Source organism: Egretta garzetta, unplaced genomic scaffold (assembly GCF_000687185.1).
Source record: "Egretta garzetta isolate BGI_Z169 unplaced genomic scaffold, ASM68718v1 scaffold230, whole genome shotgun sequence".
NCBI lineage: Eukaryota > Metazoa > Chordata > Aves > Pelecaniformes > Ardeidae > Egretta > Egretta garzetta.
In genome coordinates, this window is record NW_009258281.1 from 1,569,490 (window position 1) to 1,593,296 (window position 23,807).

General features: G+C 40.2%; 1 protein-coding gene across 1 annotated transcript in view; it reads left to right on the top strand.

The window, feature by feature from the left end:
- The window catches only part of ERBB4 (erb-b2 receptor tyrosine kinase 4), a 412,269-nt gene that overhangs the window by 236,027 nt on the left and 152,435 nt on the right, over positions 1-23,807 (top strand). The window contains exons 12-15 of the mRNA XM_035891859.1: positions 1,051-1,250; positions 12,553-12,685; positions 17,080-17,173; positions 18,523-18,677. Coding sequence (XP_035747752.1) covers positions 1,051-1,250; positions 12,553-12,685; positions 17,080-17,173; positions 18,523-18,677 — 582 coding nt within the window. The remainder of the gene's footprint in view (positions 1-1,050; positions 1,251-12,552; positions 12,686-17,079; positions 17,174-18,522; positions 18,678-23,807) is intronic.

The window sequence follows — 23,807 nt, forward strand, 5'->3', positions numbered from 1 at the left end:
TCATGGAAGAACACTGAAATCACTGAGGTACCTTGCAGGTGGGGTGTACATAAGCTCTGTAGTGCCATTTTTACCAGAGGTGTTTCCATATGAAAACTCGTATGGAGGAATTGGTTTGAAGAGAAGAAAATGTGGTGAGAAATAATGAGGGGAGCACAAGAAGGTATCTGAATACAGCACCCCCTGGTTCCCCATGCTGTAAATATAGTACATCATCCATGGGATTCTGCTGGCATCTTAAACAGCAACCCAAGCAGATTATGAATAGCACTGAAACCTTGAGATTGAATTACAGCCCAACATTCTGTTTGGAAGCAGCAATCTTTATTTGGAACAGCTGGAAAACAATTATAACCATTAAAATACAATAACTTAAAGGATGCCCAGAAACTGGATATTGTCTTCACTAATCTTTAGTCATAAAATATGTACAGTCATTTCTGCGTTACACAGACAATCATTTACCATTCCTTTGATGAAGAAAGGAGATAACCACATATTACAACAAAAGAAAAATGAAATGTATAAAGTGGGCTGGAAAAATTTCCTTGAAAATAACAATTTCTTCCTGTATTACTATAAATGACATTAATTTGATGCCTGACAGAAGATGTTAATACATTTTGGATGACTTTGTCAGTTTCTCCTTAGCATATGAACTATCATAGTATCAATTCTGTTGTCTTAGGGAAAAAAAATAATCTGGATTTTATTCAGTTTTCTCAACAGCACTTTATCTGAAAAACATGTTAATGGATAAAATGGAATTAGTTCAGGTGTTTTGCTGGTCCAGTTGGCCTAGTGTTGTGACCATCACAGCTTGCAGTATCACAGGTCTCACAGGGCTCATAATTTTCTAGGCAACAGAACTGGATGTTGACTCATAAAATACTTGTGTCACCCCAAAAATAGCTTTTCTGACCAAATTTCAGTTTGCCAGAAAGATGATCGTGACATTAGGAACTAATTCTAGTGGGAAATTCCCAACCAGCTCTGAAAACTTCTGCCTTCTGGAGCTAATTCATGTTATCTCTTTTGTTTTCATTACAGTGGCCTTTCCTTACTCATCCTAAAGCAACAAGGCATTACCTCTCTGCAGTTTCAGTCCTTGAAGCAAATCAGTGCTGGCAACATCTACATAACAGACAACAGCAATTTGTGCTACTACCACACTGTCAACTGGACCAGTCTCTTCAGCACACCCAGTCAGAAGACGGTAATTCATCGAAATAAAAAGGCAGAGAACTGCAGTAAGTACTACTGCTCAGTGCAAATTTTCTTGCGTATGATTAGCTCACATGGGGGAAAAATGATACAGCTACTGACAGGATACAGTGTAGTGAGCAGGCCAGAAACTCAGCTGTTGTCTCTTGGAGCTCCATGGACATCAGTGGAGCTATGGTCAATTACAGACTCTAAGAATTTGTCCCAGTCTGCCTCTGAGAAGATGTATAGGCAAATGAAATGCTTAAAGGTATGAACAAATGAAAGGGAGATGAGAGAGGGCACTGCTTCCTTACCGTGATGTGAACTTCCCAGATTAGAGATCAAGTTTCACAAATATCAATTCTGAACACCATAAATGTGGAGCGAAAGTAGTGTTCATGAAAGGCACTGATTTTACAGATTTGAAAACTACAGCCCTTTCTTTATGGAGTGAGATTAGCATCTTTTTCTTCCCCTATCCTTCTTCACCAAAGTGGCCCTGTCTTAATCCAGAAAGGTGACTTTTGGGACTGTTTTTGATCACTAGGTTCCTCCTTTCTGTACTTGACCTATCTGATAAGGAAGATTCATTTTAATTGGGCCTAATTGTCTTTCAGGAAGGCTTATGTGCCCGTACCTGGACTGAGGTCATAGTACTGAAAAGCAAAGGAATGCTATGTGGCAGATGAAACAATTTGGTTATGCAGAAATCAGGCAGCAAATTGCATTAATACAGTCATTTTGTAGGAGCAATACAGTTCACTTTAAGCATCTGTTAGACTGCTAGCAAGAGAGGAGATTCATTAAATTACTATATGTTTAAGGTGATATTTCTGTGTTTTGTGCTTTGACCAGCCACAAATGTTTGCATTGGGGTTTTTTTTCAGGCTGTGGTCCTACTCTTAGCTTTTTTTTCTTTTTTTCTTTCTTTATTTTTTCCCCTTCCCTTTGAAGTACTATTCTGTTATGCTTTGAGAGAATCTGGGGCTGTGCTCATCACTGTAGTACGAGTATGTAGTATTCCAGTGTTAGGTGAAATAGAACTATACATTTATCACTGCTGCTCAGCTATTTTTCTAATCTCTTCTGCCATGTAAGAGCTACATGAAGTGGAAAGTCTTGTTTGGTAGGTCTCTGCATGGGTTTGGTTTGCTTTTTGTTGTTGTTGTGATTATTACTATTGTTTGGCTCTTTCTGTACATAAAAGTTAAAGAAGTGAAGGTTAAAGAAATGCCTCTTGCGGTTGATACAGATAATTTAATTGTGGCTGGGCCTGAGGGTATAGAGGGAAAGGGTTGTTTCTTAATGTCCAGCAGACCACTGCCTGCTTTTAAACTGCAGCATACTTTATCATTTGATGTAAACATCCTGTTATGTGAGACAGAAGGATGTGTTGAATGAAACTTTTCTTGGTAGAAGTTTATGTGTGTATTTGTAAAAGATGTCCTTGGTGTAGGCAGTTAAACTATGGATTAGACCCTTACATGTGGTAGAACATTTTGTGGGAAGGCAGTACAGAAGGTGGAGGAGAGATGTAGTGTCTGCTGCTACTTCTGTGGTGAGGAAGTGCACAAGGGTGTCCTGTGTCTTGAACAGCTTCATGCCCTGGTGTCCTTATTGCTCTAACCCAGCCAAAGGCATGAGTAAATGAATCCAAGTGGTTGTCTGTGAGAGTAGCATAGCTCTTTTCATCATCCAGAGATGATCAAACATGTGATGATAATACCCTGTGGGAATGAAAGCGTTGATAAAATGTTCAAAAGTAGTCCTGAATAATGAAATGAGTTAACCAGTTACAGGACAAAGAAAGTTGCATGGTCTTTATTTTCAACACCCAACTTTATCTTGTTCTGGATTAGCTCTAGTTGTTCAACATCCATGAGCTTTGTACCATCTTAATGTTCTCTTGGGTTTTTTTGTTTTTTCCATCTCAAAGCTTTTTCTTTGCTTTGAGTTCTTCTGAGTGGAATATTATTTGAACATTGAGTCAGAGCAGCCTTGTAAAGGAAAAGCATGTATTTTCTGGCACTGTCAGATCCTTAGAAACTTGGAGGAAAGCTTCTGACTTCCCATGAATAATTACTGCCTTCAGTCCTGCCAGCTAGAGCATTTGTAGATGGCTTGTAGTTCCAGTATGCACTCTTTTTCCTGCTCTCCCCCTTTGCTCCCACCCAGCAAAGCCTACTATGAAAAATGGTATATAATTTGGCAAATAGAATGCCAAGAAGGAGAATCACATCTGCCCAGGGATCATGAATTGCTAATTGCTTTTCCTTGATAGTGTTGGAGTGGTATAGGATCAAGTGATGGGGAAGAACCTAGTTCTGTGATAGCAGTCTAGTAACAAGTGCATTTTGTATGTCATGACAGGGAAGAATTAGCCCTTTGAGGTTTCACATAAGGAATTTCGACTGACAGAACAGAATCTGTCTGAAGAAGCACAAGGTCTTGATGACTGTGCAAGAATCACTAGGGTTATATTCCAGGATCCTAGTGGTCCCATCTTGCTGTGAGATACATGAACCTGTGAACCTTCCAGAGGGCACAAGATTCTTCTCTTCCATAGGAAAAACTGCTGACTGGGGGAGAAACATCTTGCTTTTGATGCTCTTTGATGTTTTCTACCAGCAGATTGGCTATAGCTGTCTGATAATGATGCATCATTTAATGAAAGAACAACCAGCTGTCTTGCGTTGCTAGAGATTTAGTGTAAAAATAAAATAAGCAGTAATAGGATAGAACATAGGCCCCATGTCTCATACAGTAGTACTACTTCTTTGCTTAAGCTCTCTATAATTTATGATATGTTAGAAGACAGTGGAAAACCACTCAGGTAAACTTCCTAAGGTGCTTTTCCCTTCATGGAATAGTGTCCCTTTTGTTTCACTGGTTTTGAGAGCTTGGGGACATAGCTGAACACAGTAGTTTCATAGAATCATAGAATCATAGAATGTTTAGGGTTGGAAGGGACCACTAGTGGTCATCTAGTCCAACCCCCCTGCAGTGAGCAGGGACACTGCTAACTAGATCAGGTTGCTCAGAGCCCCATCCAACCTGGCCTTGAATGTTCCCAGGGATGGGGCCTCCACTACCTCTCTGGGCAACCTGTTCCAGTGTTTTACCACCCTCATTGTAAAAAATTTCTTCCTTACCTCTAGCCTGAACCTACCCTGTTCTAGTTTAAAACCATTTCCCCTTGTCCTAACACAGCTGGCCCTACTAAAAAGACGTTCCCCATCTTTCCTATAGGCCCCCTTTAGGTACTGGAAGGCCGCAATCAGGTCTCCCCGTAGCCTCCTTTTCTCCAGACTGAACAAGCCCAACTCTCTCAGCCTGTCCTCATAGGAGAGGTGCTCCAGCCCTCGGATCATTTTTGTAGCCCTCCTCTGGACCCGTTCCAACAGTTCCATGTCCTTCTTGTGCTGAGGGCTCCAGAGCTGGACGCAGTACTCCAGGTGAGGTCTCACCAGAGCTGAGTAGAGGGGCAGAATCACCTCCCTCGACCTGCTGGCCACGCTTCTCCTGATGCAGCCCAGAGTACGGTTGGCCTTCTGGGCTGCCAGCGCACATTGCCGAGTTTGGAAGATACTCCCATATTACTTGTCAGGACTCCTTTGTCAAATACCTCTTTGCCCTTTCCTGTGATTGCTAAGTTTGAGTCCCATTGAAGCAGCCACAACTACTGACTGTAGGCTTCCAGGGCAAACGGAAATTTGGATATACTGTTACATCATCCTCTTGCACTGTATGTTTTGTCACTACATTTGCACACAAAGGGAAAATGTAAGCTTTATTTGGCTTTTACAGTGTTGAGTATTTGTTATAATAAAGACTCATCATTTTCCAGGAAGAAAAATACTCCTAAAGAGTGAAAATTTAACACCAAGGGAATCTTCATGAGGAAAACAAATCTCATTCATTTCATTTTAAGAAGTCACAATGTAAGCTGCAGTACAAAGGCACTAGTTTTAAAAGTGGACTCTAACCTGTTCATTAAATGGATGGTATATAATGAACGTAGGCTAGGAGCCAAGTTACTCCAATCAGAAGGCAGTGTCTTAGTTGACTTCCTGAATCCTAACAGGGAGCAGTGGTTTTCTGTCTCTATGCACATCTGTGTGAATGAATTGATTAATGTTTTGTGGCCATTTGAGAGTCAGCATTAGATGAAAAGAGCTATCCTGCTGCTTCAACTCTGTCTGTCAGTCAGCACCTCTCTGGAGTTCAAGGGGTTCTGCTGCAGGTTAGATGTCTAACTAAAATCTTCACAATTACTTGGAGTAAGGCAGAACTGTTCCTTAGAGCCAGGTGCATTTCTACAGCATCCTTTGAAACATCTGTGATTTTCAGGATAGGCCAACAGACTGGGGTTTAGGAGAATTTTCTCTGGATCTTCCGCTGTCTGAATGTTTGGCATCTGAGGACAAGCCTCTAGGGTTTCACTTTCTGCCTTTCAGTTATTTTGTCTGTTCTGGACCCTAATCCTGCAGATGCTGGGGCAGATGCCTATGCCTCTCTGAGTGACAAATAAGACTAATTACAATGGGGAAGGGAAATGCATAAGTGAATATTTGCAGTATCAGAATCCATCCTCTATGGTAGAAATACTGTCTGCTTGCATGGTAACTAGCAGGGTATGAATTGTTAATAAATATCCATTAAAGATTTTTTTCACATGGTTTCCAGAGAAGAAACCAGTCTAGACCATGTTAATTATTACAGCCACTTTCAGGTGTGTTTATTATTATTCCTTTGTATGTTTTGAATCACTATCAGCTTGGTTTTGCTTTAGTCACTACCTAGTAATAGTTAATGGCTTAAAGCAAGTTACAGCTAACATTTAATATCCATGTGTAGCTTTTCTTAAAATTCATGTAAGAGCTTCCAAGATCTAGTCAGCATCATATTTAAGTGACTTCTAGGATATATCACGAGATGGCAATAGCTTTTCCATACCATCTACTGCTGTCTTCAGCTGACTGTATAAGTCAGTGAGGAAATATTAAAAAAATTTTTGAGGGAGTAAAATTTTTGTTGAAAAGTTCAGTCTATAGCAATGCTTCATCTTTGAGATATCACTGTCATTATAGGGTTTGGCAGAACTCTGGTTTGATTGTTTTGATTTTGTTTTGTTGGGGTTTTTTTAATAAGGAAGATAAAGACAACAGACTTCAGTCAGTTGAAAATGGTACGGAATTATCCAACACACAAAATATACTTTATACTCCTGATACCATCAATTTTTTCATCTTGCTATTTCTGCCACTTCTTAACAGTGTTAAAATAGTCACCAAATATTTCACTACCTTCAAGAGGGCTTTTCCAAAAGCTGGTTAAAAGCCTAGGGCAGACTTCACTTGTTTGTAGAATGTTGAAAATACAGGAGCAAAACATATGTGTGGTTTCTGACAAAAAAAAAAAAAAAAAGTCTGTAAGCCCAAGAAAGCTCTTTTGCTTTGTGTTGTCTTTCTAATAATGTCCCATGCAGGGCCAGAGAGGGCTGGGTACCTGGAAGGAATGCATCCTCTCTCCCTACACACATTCAGAGATAGAAATGTCAGTGTCCAAGCTTGTGTGCACAGGGAACATAGAATAAAATGGCACCTTTGAGGCAGAGCACCATGGAAGGCACGGCAGTACATGATCATCAAGAGAATCCTGAACTGCGTAGACCCTAAAAGACGCCTAGGCTTGGGGGCAGGTCACAGAAGACTTGAGGCTAAGGGACAAGTTGAGGCTTCAACAGCCATTGCACCTTTAGCATAGTCTGATAGTGTCTCCTAAGGTTGTTTAAGAGTTCAGATGGCAAATGAACATCTTCAAACTGGTAAGCCAAGTGGAAATTAATTGGAGAGCATTTATCCACAATGCAGTGCATGAAGCTCTCATCTAATGCAGACTTTTAGTTGTCTACTACTATAAACTGTAATGTTAAGGACATTTTGTGCATAAAACTTACTTTGTTATGAATGTTATTAATGCAGAATGAATGCCTCTAAACTTATTTTCTAGAGAATGTGCTCTGGTAGTTAGATTTTACCATTGCTCTGTGCTGAAGTGAAGAATCTGCCCTTTTTTTCCCAGAATGTTTTTTTTTTATGGAACAGTCAGAGGTGACTCATGTTAAATATGAGTGCACACTAAATAAATGTAGAAAAAATGTTCTCTTATACAAAGTTATTTAAATAATTCCTTTCAGCTTTAGTGACACCTGCAGTGTACAGTGAAACCTTTTTAGGCAAAGGTTGTTACAAATGTGATTGTTATGAATTATGCCAATTTAGCCACCAATTAACAACCTGAATAAATGATTACATTCATTATCAGGTGTGATGCAAAGCTAATTGAAGTCTGCAGGAGCTTTTCTATTGAGTTCACGGAGCTTTGGATCAGGCCCACAAATGTATAGCCAAATAACAATAATTTTCCCTTTTTTAGATAGCTAATTCTCTTGTGTTCTATCTAGGTTGGGGAAAAACATTGAACCTTCCTGCTTCTAACCTGTGTGACCCCATTAATAAAGAATGAACACTTGTTCTAAAACTCCCGATGAAAATGAGTTCCTGTCAAAAGCATTATTGTTCTTTCCTTCCACATATGGCTGTGTGATATGCTGGAGCTTCAGAACGTTCTCAGCCCATGGAAATGCCAAATAATGTGTCTAAAATTGAAACATTTCTTTAGCCATCCCTATAATTAAAGAAGAGGAAGACAGACAAGCATAATGGGTTTTTATAAGTTGTCAAAAAACCCACTTCCTTTTTGCCAAGATTCATTTATGAAAACATTTCTATGACTTAGAAAAAAGCAGAAGGAAATAGTGATACTTTTTTTCTATTGCTTTTTTCATAGACCGCAAGCACTGTGTTGGCTAGATTTCAAAAGGATAATCATGATTTTCTTTACTGAAAAGCTCTCATTTTATTTGCATAAGGTTACTCAGTATATTTTTTGAGCTATTTTGTAATGGTCTCACTTGCTATTTGAAGGGATATTTTAGTGCAATACTGCGTGCATGCGTGTGTAAGTAAATTCTGATCCCAGAGTACTCTGACAGCTGAGAACAGCAAAAAGAAAGGAAATCACTAGGAATAAAACACAATTTAAAGTTACAAAAAAAGATGAGAAAGCAAATAGGAAAATGCCTTTCAATGACACGAGTGTGTAAAACAAAATCAGAATAATTACTAATAGTCTTAAGATTGAAAATGAGAACAAAGGGGTCTCCAAAGCAGGGTGTTGGGTTTTTTTATTGCATGACAAATTGACTAGAAAATAAAACTATCCCTGTAAATAGGAATAAATGTTTGCTCAATTAGAACTGTGATAGTTTCTGGTTGGTTAGTTGTTTTTTTTTTTTCCTTTTTTTTTATTTGCTGATACAGTTTGAGCCTGAAGCTGTCTGTTGATCCCAGGTGTGCCTGTGGCAGACAACGTGAGGCAGGACTTGTGTATTTGTCTGGTCAGTGTCAGTCACACGTCACCATGAGACTGGGTGAGATCAAGGGAGATTGGCAGACCAGGCATGGAAGTGCTGGACTCTGCTCTTAGGGAGCCCTCAAGTGTGCTGTAAACTCTAAGGTGTAATTGGGGTTCCCCTGAAATGACCAGCTGTATCACCTGGAACTTTTTTCCTGGGTGCCTCTGCAGGCAATGAACATGAAATAGGCCAAAACTGGCCTTTAATACCAAGTCAGCGTGGCTCCTGAACTGTACTGCACAAAGCCAGAATTAGACTGAGATATACATCAAATGTCTAAAAGTAGGTGAAAAAGGAAACTCTATGGGCTACACATGTAGCATTTGCTAATACAAAGCTTTCGCCTAATTCCTTTGATTTCTAGGAAGTTTAGTCAGAGGCAGCATAGTGGAACTACTGACATCTGGTACTTGTTACAAAAATGTCACCACACTTAAAAAAAGTTAGGGTTAGGACAATAATGAAAAGCTGAATTTTTTCGTCTCTGCTCATACTGGCTTTGTGTGGTGTGGCAGACACCACAGATAGAGACATCTCTATGTAATGCCATGCTGAATAGCTCTCTTGTTGTGCTGGAATCTCTGAGAATTAATACACTTTAAGGGAAGTTAGGTGAACACCTGAAAATACTCCGAAGTTTAATTATTTTATGTTTGGCTGTACCTGATTTGAGCTTTGAGGCAAAAGAAAAACCAAAAATATACTTCTGAACAATTTGTAGATGTTGTTACTAAGAAAGTACATATGATAAAAAAAAATATGTATTCAAGCATTCCAGCCTTGATAAGACATGAATGTGCAGACTTTTCATGTCTGAGGTTATTTGTGCTCATCTACCTACAGAATTGCAGGTATTGTACAGCAGAGCCATGCAGGGTCAGCAACAGCGCTGTACAAGTAGGCAGCATGCTGGTGAATCTCTTGTTCTTGGATCAGTTTGCCTGCAAAGGCATGGAATCTTTGGTTCCTGTGCTGCTTGTAAAGGTGAAATGTCCTTTTTTGGCACTGAATTATGAAAATGTTCTAGGCAGAAAAAGAAACAGGTAGATGAAAACCTGCCATTCTCAATCTCAATAAAGCAAAATGTCCTGTTGCAAGAAGAAAGGAAGTATGGAAGAAGCTTCACTCCTGCTTGCTCACTACAAAGGCTCAGCGAGAGAAACCATGCATACAATCATTGCATTTTTTTTTCTGAAAGAGGTGCTTTCTGTTAAATTCAGTGGCCAAAAAGCAGGGCAACAGTGGGAGGAGAGACGGGACAGGTAGTGTATATCAAAGGAAAGCACCCTGCCAGTGTGACATGAACTTCCTGCATGTCAGCAGGCAAAAGGAGGTGCAGGAATTGCCTTGTAGGAAACAGAAGAGGACGTAGGCTAGGCATGCTGTATAGATCAGAAAGATGTGTTCGACAAACATGGTGACAACATCAAACAATGCTGCATGATGAAAAACAGTGATTAAAGAGCAGTTAAGGAGAGAGTCGCTGTGTGAAGCAGTGTGCTCTCCTGTACAGTAGAGTGCTATGACAGATATGCAGAGGTTCAAATGTGGGATGTTATATACGCCACAGCACAGAATAACCAGTGTTAAAACATGCTGTAGAGAGCAGAAAGCATCTTTCTGCTGACTCTTTCATTATTTAAAAGGTCTTTGTGCTTCTCAGATAATAAAACTCAGTATACTCTTTAATTGTTAAGGTAGATTGTAATGGACAGTACCTAACTACACTGTTCCAGCCTTGACAGTGGAGACAAGACCATTAGGTAACCTGGGATGAAAATAGGGCCTTTTTTCCAGTCACCCAGCTGTGCTGCTCTACTGAAAAAAGTTAATAAAAATAGTGTGCAAAGAACTGCTGTCTTTTTATTTCATATAAACCTGCCAGAGGGCTTCTTGCATTTTGCAAAAAGATTTTATGTTGATTTTTGCTATTACCTCTCTTTAAATGTGTGCTGGGCATATGCACTTGCTGTTTCAGAATTGTATTCAGAGTATGTGTGTTTTGTTCTGGACCAGACATCTTCATTGCTACATCGTTGGAAGGGGTGGTAGAATTCTACCAGCAAACCTACTTATAATTTATTATTTGGCACTTCCGTCAAGTTGTTTCCAGTGGCTTAAAAAAACACCAAACCAAGTGTTTATGTATTTACCATCTCTGATATTTCAGTTCTTTGCTATTTTTAATCTACTCAATCTAGTATATAACCATTTGCATAAAAAGTTTCATCATGCAAGAGTGAATTCAGATTAAGAGATCTACCATTTCACATGCCAGGGTCTGGCTGAATCTGTGCAACTAGACTTTATTCAGATGCTGGAATGATAACATTTTTCTTTTTGCTCTTTGCTTACTTTCTCCATCTGTCACAGTCATCTAGATATTTATGCAGAGAAGAATTTATGTAAAATAAAAATACAGAATTAATTATATTGTTTGAAACAACCTTTCCCCCTCACCCTTTGTTCATTTTGTTTATTTAAGATGAATTTTCGTTTTGAGACGGGGACAATTGTTTATTGAATGTGGTTTTGGGGTTTTAATATAAAGGCTCTTTGGCTCTTCGTGTGCTTTTGCGATACACGATTTAAAAAACCACAGTTAGTAATGACTTTTCTTCAACTTTTCCCCCATCATCAGTAAGTTTTATTTCAGGGAGTCCTCAGTTCAGAGGTAGTATCCTGGTTTCAGCTGGGATAGAGTTATTCTTCCTAGTAGCTGGCGTAGTGCTGTGATTTGGATATAGTATGAGAATAATGTTGATAACACACTGATGTTTGAGTTGTTGCTAAGTAGTGCTTACACTAGTGAAGGACTTTTCAGCTTCCCATGCTCTGACTGAGAAGGCTGGAGATGCACAACAAGTTGGGAGGGGGCACAGCTGAGACAACTCACCCCAACTGGCCAAAGGGATATTCCATACCATGTGACACCATGTTCAGTATACAAACTGGGAGGACTTGGCCAGGGGACCGCAATCACTGCTCGGGGATGTGCTGGGCATCAGTCAGCGGGTGGGGGAACAATTGCATTGTGCATCACTTATTTTGTTGTTGTTGTTATTATTATATTTTCTCTTCCTCTGCTGTTCTATTAAACTGTCTTTCTCTCACCCATGGATTTTACTTTTTTTTTTTTCCCCCTCCTCCCAATTCTCTCCACCATCCCACTGGGGCAGGGGGTGTGTGGCAGAGTGAGCGAGCAGCTGTGTGGTGCTTAGTTGTCGGCTGGAGTAAAACCACGATAAGTCGTAGTTTGTATTTTAGTTTAATAGCCTTTATATGTATTTGGACAATTGTTTTTTCAAATCCTTTAGATTTTGGGCATTTACCGTGTATGTCCTGTGTCAGGGAATTCTGCAGCTTGATCTATACTTTCTATGAAGAAAAAGTCTCAGTTTTGAACCCTACTGGGCTCCTGTCTCTTTGAATGTCCATGAGGGACTTGGAAGAAGCAATGAACAATCGTTTCACGTGTACTTATCTTCTTCTTGTCATTCGTGATTTTATAGACCTTTATCATGTTCTTTCTCACCTGTATCTAAGGCTACTCATCTGTTTATTCCTGGTATAGAAGCTCTTCTCTAGTTTCCATGATCCTTGTAGCACTTCTAAGCCTTTTTCTCACTCTACTATATCCTTTCTGAAAGGAACAGACCAGAAGTGTGTATAGTATTCAAACTGTGAGTGCACAGTGTGTTTCTGTAGTGGTATGATGATAATTTTCTGGTTTTCTCCTATTATCTTTCTAGAAAATCTGAACATTCTGTTTACTTTTGTGAGTATGGCAGAATGCTGAATGAAATGTTTTCTTTTGGATTTCAGAGGAATGTGTAAATTAATGATAGTATCCTCTCTCTCTGCAGCTGCTGATGGAATGGTGTGTCATGAGTTATGCTCAAGTGATGGCTGTTGGGGTCCAGGGCCAGACCAGTGTCTCTCCTGCAAGCGCTTCATCAGGGGAAGGACCTGCATAGACTCTTGTAACCTGTATGATGGGTAAGATATTTCCCTTGCACTCCTCCCTAAAGTTGCTGACTACATTGTTCAGCACTTTAATAAGTTAATTTGGTTTTACATTAATCAATATCTGGTTTCCTTGCCAATATTAGTGATTTTGAGTGAAACACGTTGTGGGGTAAATTTTAAGTATTTCCAAATATAACTTGTGTAAAAAGAATCACAGAATCATAGGTTTGAAGGGACCTCAGGGATCATGTAGCCCAACCTTTCTAGGTAAGAGCGCTGTCTAGACAAGATGGCCCAGCACCCTGTCCAGCTGAGTCTTAAAAGTGTCCAGTGTGGCAGAGTCAACCACTTACCCGGGGAGATTATTCTAATGGTTGACTGTTGTCATTGTGAAAAATTTCCCACTCATGTCCAGTTGGAATCTCCCCAAGAGCAACTTGTGTCCATTCCCCCTTGTCCTCTTCATGTGACTCCTTGTAAAAAGAGAGTCTCCGTCTTCTTTGTAGCTACCTCTTAGGTACTGGTACATGGTGATGAGATCTCCTCTAAGCCTCCTTTTCTCAAGACTGAACAAACCCAGCTTATCACCTTTTGGGAGGCTTCCCAGTCCTTTGATCATCTTGGTGTCCCTTCTCTGGATCCCCTCCAGCCTGTCCACATCTTTTTTGTATAGCAGGGACCAGGACTATACACAGTGTTCCAGTGTGGCCTGACAAGCACTGAGTAGAGTGGGATAATAACTTCTTTATCTCTGCTAGTGATGCCCTTTTTGATGTAACCCAGCATCCTATTGGCCGTCTTGGCCACAGCAACACACTGTTCACTCATATTGAGCTTCCTATCCACCACGATCCCCAGGTCCCTTTACTCAGCACTGCTCTCCAGCCAGCTGGATCCCAGTCTGTGCTTCACTCCTGGATTATGTTTTCGCAGGTCCCAAGACCTTACACTTGTCCATATTGAAGTTCGTAAGGTTCTTGTTAGCCCACTCTTCTAGCCTATCCAGATCTTTCTGCAGGGTGGCTCTCCCTTCCGGAGTGTCTACTTCCCCACTCAATTTGGTGTCATCTGCAAACTTCATCAGGCTACACTTGATCTCATTACCCAGATCACTTGTGAAGATACTGAATAATGTTGGGCCCAATATCAATCCCTGGGGAACCCCACTTGCGACAGGCTGCCAGTTTGAAAAACAGCTATTTACCACCACCCTTTGGGTGTGGCCTGCCAGCCAATTCCCCACCCACCGCACAGACCACTTGTCTAGGCCATAACACATCAATTTCTCCAGGAGGAGGCTGTGGGGAACCGTATCAAAAGCCCTGGAGAAGTCCAGGTAGACAATGTCCACCGCTCACCCCATGTCAACCAAGCAGGTCACTTTGTTGTAGAAGGCCACCAGGTTTGTCAAGCACGATCTGCCCTTAGTGAAGCCATGTTGGCTTTTCCCAGTCACGTGCTTCATTGACTTGTGGTGGCCCCCAGGAGGATTCGTTCCATAACTTTCCCAGGGACTGAAGTAAGACTGATGAGCCTATAATTACCCGGATCCTCCCTCAAGCTCTTCTTGTAGATAGGGGTAATATTTGCCTTCCTCCAGTCCTCTGGGACATCCCCTGATCTCCATGACTTCTCAAAGATTATGGAGAGTGGCCTCGCAATGACATCAGCCAACACTCGCAACACCCTCGGGTGGATGGTGTCAGGTGTCAGATTTGTAGAGGTCAAGCTCCTGTAATAATTCACACACTAACTCTTCCTTCACTGATGGTGGTGGGTTTATGTTTGGTTCAACCTGGAATTCCATTCCCAAAGCCTGGGACCCAACAGTGTTGGTAAAGACAGAGGTGAAGAAAGTGTTGAGAACCTTTGCCTTTCCAGCTTCGTTGGTGACTGATTCACCTCTTCTGTTTAACAGTAGGCCTGTGTTTTCCTTCTGTTTCTGCTTGTAGTTTACATACCTCTAGAACCCTTTCTTGTGATTTTTGACATCTCTGGCCAGTTTCAATTCAAACTGGGCTTTTGCTTTTCTAACTGCATCTCTGCACACTCTGGCAATGCCCTTGTAGTTCTCAATGGATAATCTTCCACTTCTCCATCTCTGGTACGCTTCCCTCTTGGTTTTGAGCACACCCAGGAGCTCATGGTTGAGCCAAGGGGGCCTCTTGCTCCGCTTACTTCCCTTTCCTTTGTAGGGGATAAGCTTCATCTAGTATTCTGCTGACTAAAATTTTCATGGAACATCAAAAGTTCCTTGCACCTTTTGCATTCGTGATGATGTGAACAGTTTGATTTAGGTGAAGACTAAAAAACCCAACATTTATCCCTACTTGAATATTGACACCCCTATTCAGAAACACATAACAATTGCATTCTTTCAAATTAGTTAGATTTAGGCGTGTGATAAAAAATAAGGAACTCAAAGTAGGAAAACTCTTTTTTTTACATAATACACCACGTATGTGTACACACAAATATAAATAATAAAACCAACATGAGTTCTTTCCCCCCCTTTCCTTGTCCCACTCATGCATGTGCATCATCTTTTTTGGAGGATGGGTGGGAGAAACATATGCAACAGCCAAAGTGGCTGAGTCTGGCTTGTGACAGAAATAGAGCTGAACTGCTTATATTAGCTGCAGCAAAAGAAATTCATCATTAGGCTGTGGAGGGAAGCAGGTAGAGAATTTCAGTTCCTGTATAGCAGTATGGCAAGGTCCCTGGCACCTCTTTTAAAGTCAAGATAAAAAAAATAAATTATTTTAATTATGTTTTTCAACTCAAACTGCTAATTGAAAATAAAATCACTGTATGGTTTCTTTCTTTTTCTGTCTTGGATGCCAACTCATGTAATTTTTATGGAAAGAGTATGGAATGAACTTTCATTTATATGTGAAAATATTTTAAACTCTTCTATCTGGACAATTCATGCAAAAAAAAAAAATCTTGTCAGGATACAGTTTTATATGCTTAACACACACCCACACCCAAAAAAAAAAAAAAAAAAAGAGTTGCAGACCACAGATGTGTTCTCATATGCACCGGAATATATTGGACCTCATTTGGTGGCTGGTGTTGCCATGAAGCCTATCACAGTGAGATCACAAAGAGGTTCTCATGACCAGCGCTCAAATCAGGATGTTCTGATCTGTATCGATTAGTGAATGGTATTTACACTTTCCACAGGCTCAGCTCTTTCCTAAATATGTGAAGTAATTTGGGACCTGGGCTTGGTGAGAAGTTTTTCATGTGTTTGTTTCAGATCTCCACGCATTCATCTCACAGGGCAGCAGTGGTACCTCAGGGTAGGGTCAGATATATTTGACTTCTTTTTTAGTCCTCAACAGGAAAGCTCGTAGGGTGAGCTTACTTACCATGGTCAAGTAAGGTTTTCCTCAGCTGTATCAGTGCAATAGATCCTAATGGCTGTAGAGAAGCAGGGGGGAGAATATGGATAAACTAAGCACAGAGTCCTTCACCCTTACCTGAATATTACTAAAGCCCACTAACATGAGTTGTGTAGCACATCTTTAACTGTTTAATGCAAATACTTTAACTGGTTAATACAACAAGATGGGATCCAAAGCTTAGGTGTCCAGTCTGAGCTAGTCACGCAGGTTCTGTCTGTGGTTAGTGGGAGAGAAGGGGCCTGTTCAGGTATTAATTCATCTCAGCCTAGAAGAAGGTTGGATGAATTGTGTGGAGAAGGTGCTGGAGTTTTTTCTTGTGAGTGGCAACTGGAAGCTGAAATGAGACATCTGGTGTTTGAAAGAAGAAATCCCACCTACTACCACTACTTTTTCCCCCTTACTAAGTGGTTAATAATAAAAAAAAGAATCACTTGGGTGAGTTTCTTGTGCATACATGAAATAAATGAGCAAAAGGATTTGTTTTGACATTTTATAGATTCAGACCTCAGTCTAGAATTGTTGTTGATGAAAAAGTTATGAGCCTTTTGGAGAATGGGCTTTAAAACAGGAGTTAACTAAAACAACAAGAACAGCACTGTGATCAGTTCTCTTTCTAATCCCTTCCTATCTGATAGCGATGTCTCACATGTAACAAGTGGCTTCCTGAATCTGAGCCATGAGGGACAATTCCATAGATAAAAATTGAGAAATGAGCTGCTTTGTCCTGTTAACGAGGTCTTTATTTCTTAAGGAAAGGAGAAAAAAACACCCTAGTTTTATACTGGTAAACAAGATGTCTACTGCTTCACCTGCCTATAAATGAGGTTGCTGATGGGGCCTGATTTTTAGCTGGTGTAAAGCAACATAATGTTAACAGAAGTGATCTCAGCTGGCACAGTCTGCTGACCTTAGTGAAGCTGAAATGATTTCTACCAGGTGAAGAGCTAGCCATTGTATCTCAGTTTCAGTCTCGCTTTTGGTTTCTTTTAACTTGCCTGCAAAATATTTTCCTAGGGAATTTCGAGAATTTGCAAATGGTTCTGTCTGTGTGGAATGCGATCCCCAGTGTGAAAAAATGGAAGAAAACATGATCACGTGCTATGGTCCGGTAAGAATAAAATTCTGTGTATTATGGCCTAGCTTGTTAAAGTGTGCTAAAGCACAGTCATTTTCTACTTAGAGAATTTAGAGCAGCTATTGAAAATTAGTGTTAAGAAAGGCAGAAAATATGTATATTCTGCATGTAGGGAAAAAAAAAAGCGGTTCAGATGCACAAGGTTTTTAAATGCCAGATCGCATTCAGTTGCGATTTGAATGCCCTCTTTATATGACTGTTTTCATTCTTTATACTCAATTCTGTTCTCTTCTACTACAACTTCCGTTACTTTTTTCCCCCACACACCAAAAAGTGTAGGAATTTGGCTTAATCTCTCAGCTTGAAAAATATTTTGTTTGGGTTTATTTACTTAGGTTAGCCTTTTAGGTTGTTTTGATAGAGAATTCTTTTTATGCAGCCTAAATGGATGTTAATTGCAGTTGTCACCTTTATAATGGCCAATGAGTCTTCCTGAGATAGAAGTTGTCTTTTTCTTTTGGTCTTTTGTATATTGCCAGGGTTGAAAGTCACAAGTAATGTGGCAATGAGGAGTTGTGTTTTAGGCTCTTCACCACTGAGAAAATTTAACTATTAACTTACTTGCTTATTTCTGTGACGTACCTACTGAATGGAAAAAAAAAGGCATTATGCTGGCAATCATTCTCTTAATAATTTTTGTTGCAATACTGTGTTCTGTGAAACACAACCATAAAGCAAGAAGCTAATGTTTCAAGTATTCAACTCATGAGGGAAGTTTGGATTTGTAGCAGGGCTCATGGACATAAAATTCTAGACCAGGGCCCAACATGAATACCAGATTTGATTATACACTGGCATATCATCACAGCTTTAAAATTTTACTTTTACATTGTTCAGGAGCCTTGGCTTTTAGTTCTTAATTGTCTAGTCTACATATGTATTAAGGAGTAGACCTTGTAGTTCTTTCGTGTTGTTGTGACCAGATACCATAGGGAGAAAACTGTGTGGAAAGTAACTCTGGAGTGCAGAGGTAGGGGATCCCACTGAAAGGCTGTTGCAGTTGCTTTTCAAATATGGCTCAGTATTGAACAGTCTTGCAGGAAATGTCTCAATCACACCAATAATATTGAGAAACCTGTTTAGAAGCTGGAATTTAGTCTTATGGTCTACAGAATAAGTTTATGGCCAAAAGCACCAGCATTTATACGTGTGCTGCTCTAACAGAGACTGCAGCCACACAGCTAACTCACTGTTTGTTGGGAAGAAAATGTTACTACAGTTATTGCTGAGTGTGCTGTCATGCCAGAACCTGGGATTCTAGTGCAGCAGGAAAAGACAGAGTAACTTGAATGGACTGTATTTCTTTCTTCTGTGCTCTCCAGGGACCTGACCACTGCACAAAGTGTTTCCATTTTAAGGATGGTCCAAACTGTGTGGAAAAATGTCCTGATGGCTTACAGGGGGCCAACAGCTTCATTTTTAAATATGCTGATGAGGATCGTGAGTGCCATCCATGTCATCCAAACTGCACCCAAGGGTAAGTGCAAATTCTGTCAAGTGAGCCATCCTATTTACTGTTTATAGCACATCATGATTTAGATACAGTTTGGCTTGGTAAAGCACTTGTCCCGCTCCTGAAAACAGAGTGTGAGCATCAGTAATGTAACCTTTGATTTCCAGGTCTCTTGTGACATTCAGGTTCCAGTCATGAATGTCCAGCAGCTTATCAGAAAAAAAGCTTACACCCCTTTTGAAAACAATAGAGAAAACTTTTCACAGCAGTGCTCTTAGCTTTTCTTCTGGCTAGCACTGATTTGTACCAAATGCTGCCATTGACACTTTACATATGTGTAAGCCTGTACAATTACTTTATTTTTTGTATTTACGTGTTGACAGAATTTTCATCTCTGATCCTTGGTATTGACAAGCTAACCCGGCAGCACTACTGTGAGACAAAAGTGTTACTGCCCTCTTTTTCTCAGATGGGAGCTGATGCAAAGGGTTTGTCTGAAATTAGACTCTGTAGAGGAGTCTGAGTCTGAGCATCAAGTCCTGTCTAAATGCCCAAAATCACTTGTTACATTTGGAAATATATGGCCAACATATCTAAGCCAGAATTAAGAATCTTTGCAACAAAATAATAGTACACAACTAGTGTTTTGCATGGGCCATGTAAGTTATAAATGTCTTTCAGTGAAATGGTTGGTGGTGTCCAGCATACAAAGAAATGGAGAGACAGCCAGGGGAAAAAAGAGAAAACTTCAGCCAGTGAAATAATCTTGGACAAGAGGCTTTTAGTATTTAGCAGCTAAAATTAAACCAGTAAATTATTCAATGTAATCTTGATGTCAACAGCTGTTGCCATTCAAAATGAGACCTTTTGCTGGTTTTGCAAATCTAATTACAATAGAGCCATTAGGGAAATGAAAGTGAGATCGCAAAGACACAGCCAGGATCTGTTACAGATTTGTCTTCCCCTCAGACCCTTTAAATAAGTTACACAATAAGAAAAATGCTGCTACTGTGGAAGAAGAGTGTAAGAAGAAAGAATATGAAAAGATGAGCTCACTGCAGGAACTCTGGTCCTGGCTTTAAGAGGTGGTGGAAGTGCCAATTCTGATCGAATCTGACAAGCCCAGCTATGGATGATAGATTTACTGTCTGCCCTGCATAAGAAGTGCCTTGCAGCTCAGCTGGCCTCTCAGAAGACCAGGATGTGACACTTTTTCCTGTTCCCTTCTCCTTTTTGGGGAGGTCTTAACTGATTACTAATAAATATTACTAATATTTGTGGCGCAACTGTCTTTCTCCTAGACCAGGAAGGAAACAGAATGTTTTCCATGCCTTTCCACTTCATATGCATCAGTGTTTTGCAAGTGATTGGTTGTTTTATTCTCCCTGGATAGAATGGGATCAAGAAGGGAGGCTTTTATGCCTTGTGATGAAAATCTGACATTCTAGTTCATAAACAAATAGGAAGAGCATTAGGCAGTTGTAACTGAACTTGCCAGTATTCATTGGCAACCCTTGGTGACACAGGGTTCCTTTATGCTGAGTTATGTTGCCATTTAGTCCTTGAACTTTCAGTTTTCCCTTCTTTTTATTTTCTGCAGCGGATTAGGTGAAAGAAGGTCTCATTTAGCATCGTGTGCCAATCCCCAGAGAAATGACAAACTACCACTTGTGAAAGGGCCAAAGGTCCCACCTAGGTTACTTACACAAAGGTTTGGTTATCTCCCAGACAAGGAGCTATCCATTTGCCATGAGTCAAATACTATTCTTCTTAGGAATCCTCATCCTTTAGAGTTAACGTGTCTATTCTTAGGTATTTTGTTACCCTTCATAGAAACAACACACCACCACCCTCCAAATCTTGGTAAGCATGGGTATTCTTTTCTAGTGTTCCTAAAGACTTTCTGGCATGTGATTATGTTAATGAAACTGTTAATGACTGGCCCAGATGTTTGGGGTTTATGGATTGTCCACCTTCTTGCCAATGTTATCAAGGGCTGAATATGCCCACAGAGAGAAGGGAAATCAGTTACTGTCTCTCCTTTTCGCCTTCAATATTGAATTCTCTAGTTTCATACCCTTCCTTTAGAAATTAATATTTAAATTCCCCTCAATCAGGATTCTTCAGTGAGCTAGGTTGTGGAGGGAACACATCTTGATATTTGGCTCATAACTGAATGGTACAGAGAAACTGTAATTCTTCTTCATCTAGCATGACTGTTCTCCTCTCTGTCAGATCAATTGCTGGAATAAAACCGATGCCTTCGCAGTACAGCTTGGATACTCGTCAAAAAGCGATGGGCTGCTGCAGAGCAGTGCTCCCAGTGTGGTATTAGCTCATTCCTGCAGTGCTGCTCTCTTTGAACCAGGGTGCTTGCTAAAATGGATTGTTAGTCCTCATATGTTGTTTCTAGTCATCCCCACCTGTTGCTGTCACCAAAAAAAGGTATCTGTCCCACCTCTGTGTTTCCTGTGAGTGTTTTGCCACAATTTCATTGTGGCACTTGCAGATGATTGCTTTACACCCTAGAGCGTGACATTTAATAATACCATTCTCCTCCCTTATTCGATTATAATGACTGCTTCTGTTAATAGGTGTGTAATTATCCAGCCCTGTTAATGATCTTACATTGACTGAGAGAACTATCGAGGAGTGACTTCCTTGGATGCAACAACTGTGCTCTTGGCCTTGCATCCCCACGATAAACATCAGCTACTTGAAGCCAGTTTGGAGCAGATACGAGGCACGTGGGACAGCTATCCCATTTAATTCAAGAGAGTCAGAAAGCATTTGGCACCTTTTCTTGCAGAGCTAGCCAAAATGGAACACTTTCACGGAAATAAAATACTAATTACATAATAGCATTTGACAGTCTGCTTCCTCACAGGGCAAGACACAAATGGGAGATCTCACTGGACACCTCCCCTCATCACAGGACGGCATATTCTCACACAGCTTTTTGAAGAAAGTGTATTACTCTTCACCAAAACTTTACTTTCCTTCCAAGCCAAGACCTTATCAACACGTGTGTGGTCCAGAAGGGATTTGAAGGCAGAAGGACTGTCTTGCCCCTAAAGCTTAGGTGTAATTTTAGGAAGGCATTATGAATTCCAGATGAAACAATAGTGCAAATTCAATGGCAACAAACTCTGATTAAGAAACTGTTACTATTTTGTTGATGCAAAATTTCCTCCTACCTCCTGCCCCAGTTCAACTTTCCTACTATCACCATCAGTATGCACTTCCTGCTAGCTAAGTAACTCCCCGGTTTTGACTTGTCTGGCTTTATCCATAGCAATAGTTGGATGACCAGGTCATCACAACTAAGGTTTTCTCTTGTCCAGAGCTAATCCATTTATGCCTTTGTATAATCAGGTTTGTGTTTCCAGTGCCAAAGATTTTTTGAGAATTAATTTGACTAGAAACAGCTTCACTACTATTCCACATCTGTGAACAGTTAAGACCCCACCTTTCAATCTTAAGGAAAATTGATGAAGGGCAATATTTGTGACAGAAGGAAAAAGGATATTTTGGGAGAAAAGCAGTTGTTATTCCAATTTTCAGAACTGTTTTAACTCGGCATTTTCTTTCAGAGGATGATTATCTGTAAAGCTAGGATGAGCTCCAAGCGTAACTTTCTGTATAAGCTGTATTGGGCTGTTGTAAGGTACTGAACATATCATTAATAAATTGGCACATATCAGTCAACAGTTCATTTTACAGAGTGAACTTGGAAATGAAAATACCATCCAGACTCCAAGCAGAAGAAGGAACCCTGTGGATGAATGGAGTAGCAGTGTGATATACGATTGTGTCATACTTGTACTTATATCTGTCAAAAAAGCCTGAAACCAGGGAAGTTGCTTCCAGAGGAAAAATAACTGGTGACTTGGTGGTGCAAAATAACTTGTTAATAGGTATTGCCATTATTCACACAGTATTGTACTTTACTGCTTGCAATCAGGACAGCCAGTCAGAAAGTCAGAAGCTGTTCAACGTGACTAGGAGTAATGGAAATTGCACCTGGACAGAGTTTTCTGTTTGGGGCTGAGAAATCCGCTGAAAAAGATTACAGGTTTAAATAAAAATCAATGGTATTTCAACATGGAGAGGGTGCGGTCTGAACAGCTCTCTTCCTGGATTCAAGTCCTATTCTCCAAAAGTCTGAGAGAATAAATGTACAGATGTGAAATGACTCCAAGACAATAGGCACTTTATGTTAGTCTGCCAGTTACCTGAACTAGTAATGGGCTCCAAGACCTCTAATTTGGACAAGGGTCGTCTTTTTATTTGTAGCAAGAGTCTGAGCTCAGCCTCCCTTGACATGGCAGGAAATGGAAGATTCGAACAACTTTTTTGCAGCCTCCTTCATTACTGAACTGGTTTGCTGCAAATTGCTGAGAATGCCATGAAAGGAAAAAAATGTTGGGTATGTTTGAGACTGGTTAGAATTCAGACAGTCCTGAATTCTGAAGTCCTGAAGCCCAGGAAATGTCAAAAAATGCCCATCAAGAGTTCTCTCTATGAAGTTTTTGAACTGCATTTAAATCTAGCCTTTCTGTTTATGCATTATCTGGCCACCTGGGTATTTAACGAATCCTTTTTATGTCTGCACATTTGCTGAAGGAAACCATTAGTGAGGAAATCCTTACAATTTGTGTTTGCATGTCACAGTTTTTATGTAAAAATAAAAATTCAAGTAAACAAACAAGAGGTAAGGTTCACTATCATTCTGCTCTCCCTGATGGGCAGGTAAGGGGAAATTGAATTCACTGAATTTATTTTATAATGACAGTGATAGCTAATTTAAATGCAGCAAAAGCTGATGAGTGGCAAGTGATGGTGAAGTGGAAAGAAGATCTCATGGGAGCATATTTGAACTCTCTCAGATTTTTGACATGCATATCCCTCTATCAAAGCCAAACTGAAAGCAGGAGACTTTAAAAAGAGTTGGGGATCATACCTTAAATTTAAAATGCTTCAACAGAAGTGAGTTTCAGTCTACTGATGTGTCAGATCACCTGCTCCTGTAGTAGACATACAGTCAAAGAACCTGTTAATAAAATTGTTCTGAGATCTTGTTAAAGAGTTGAAATAAGTGGTTTGCTTTCCTTAAAATGCTGAGAGCTAGGTACTCCATGTGGCTACAGAGGG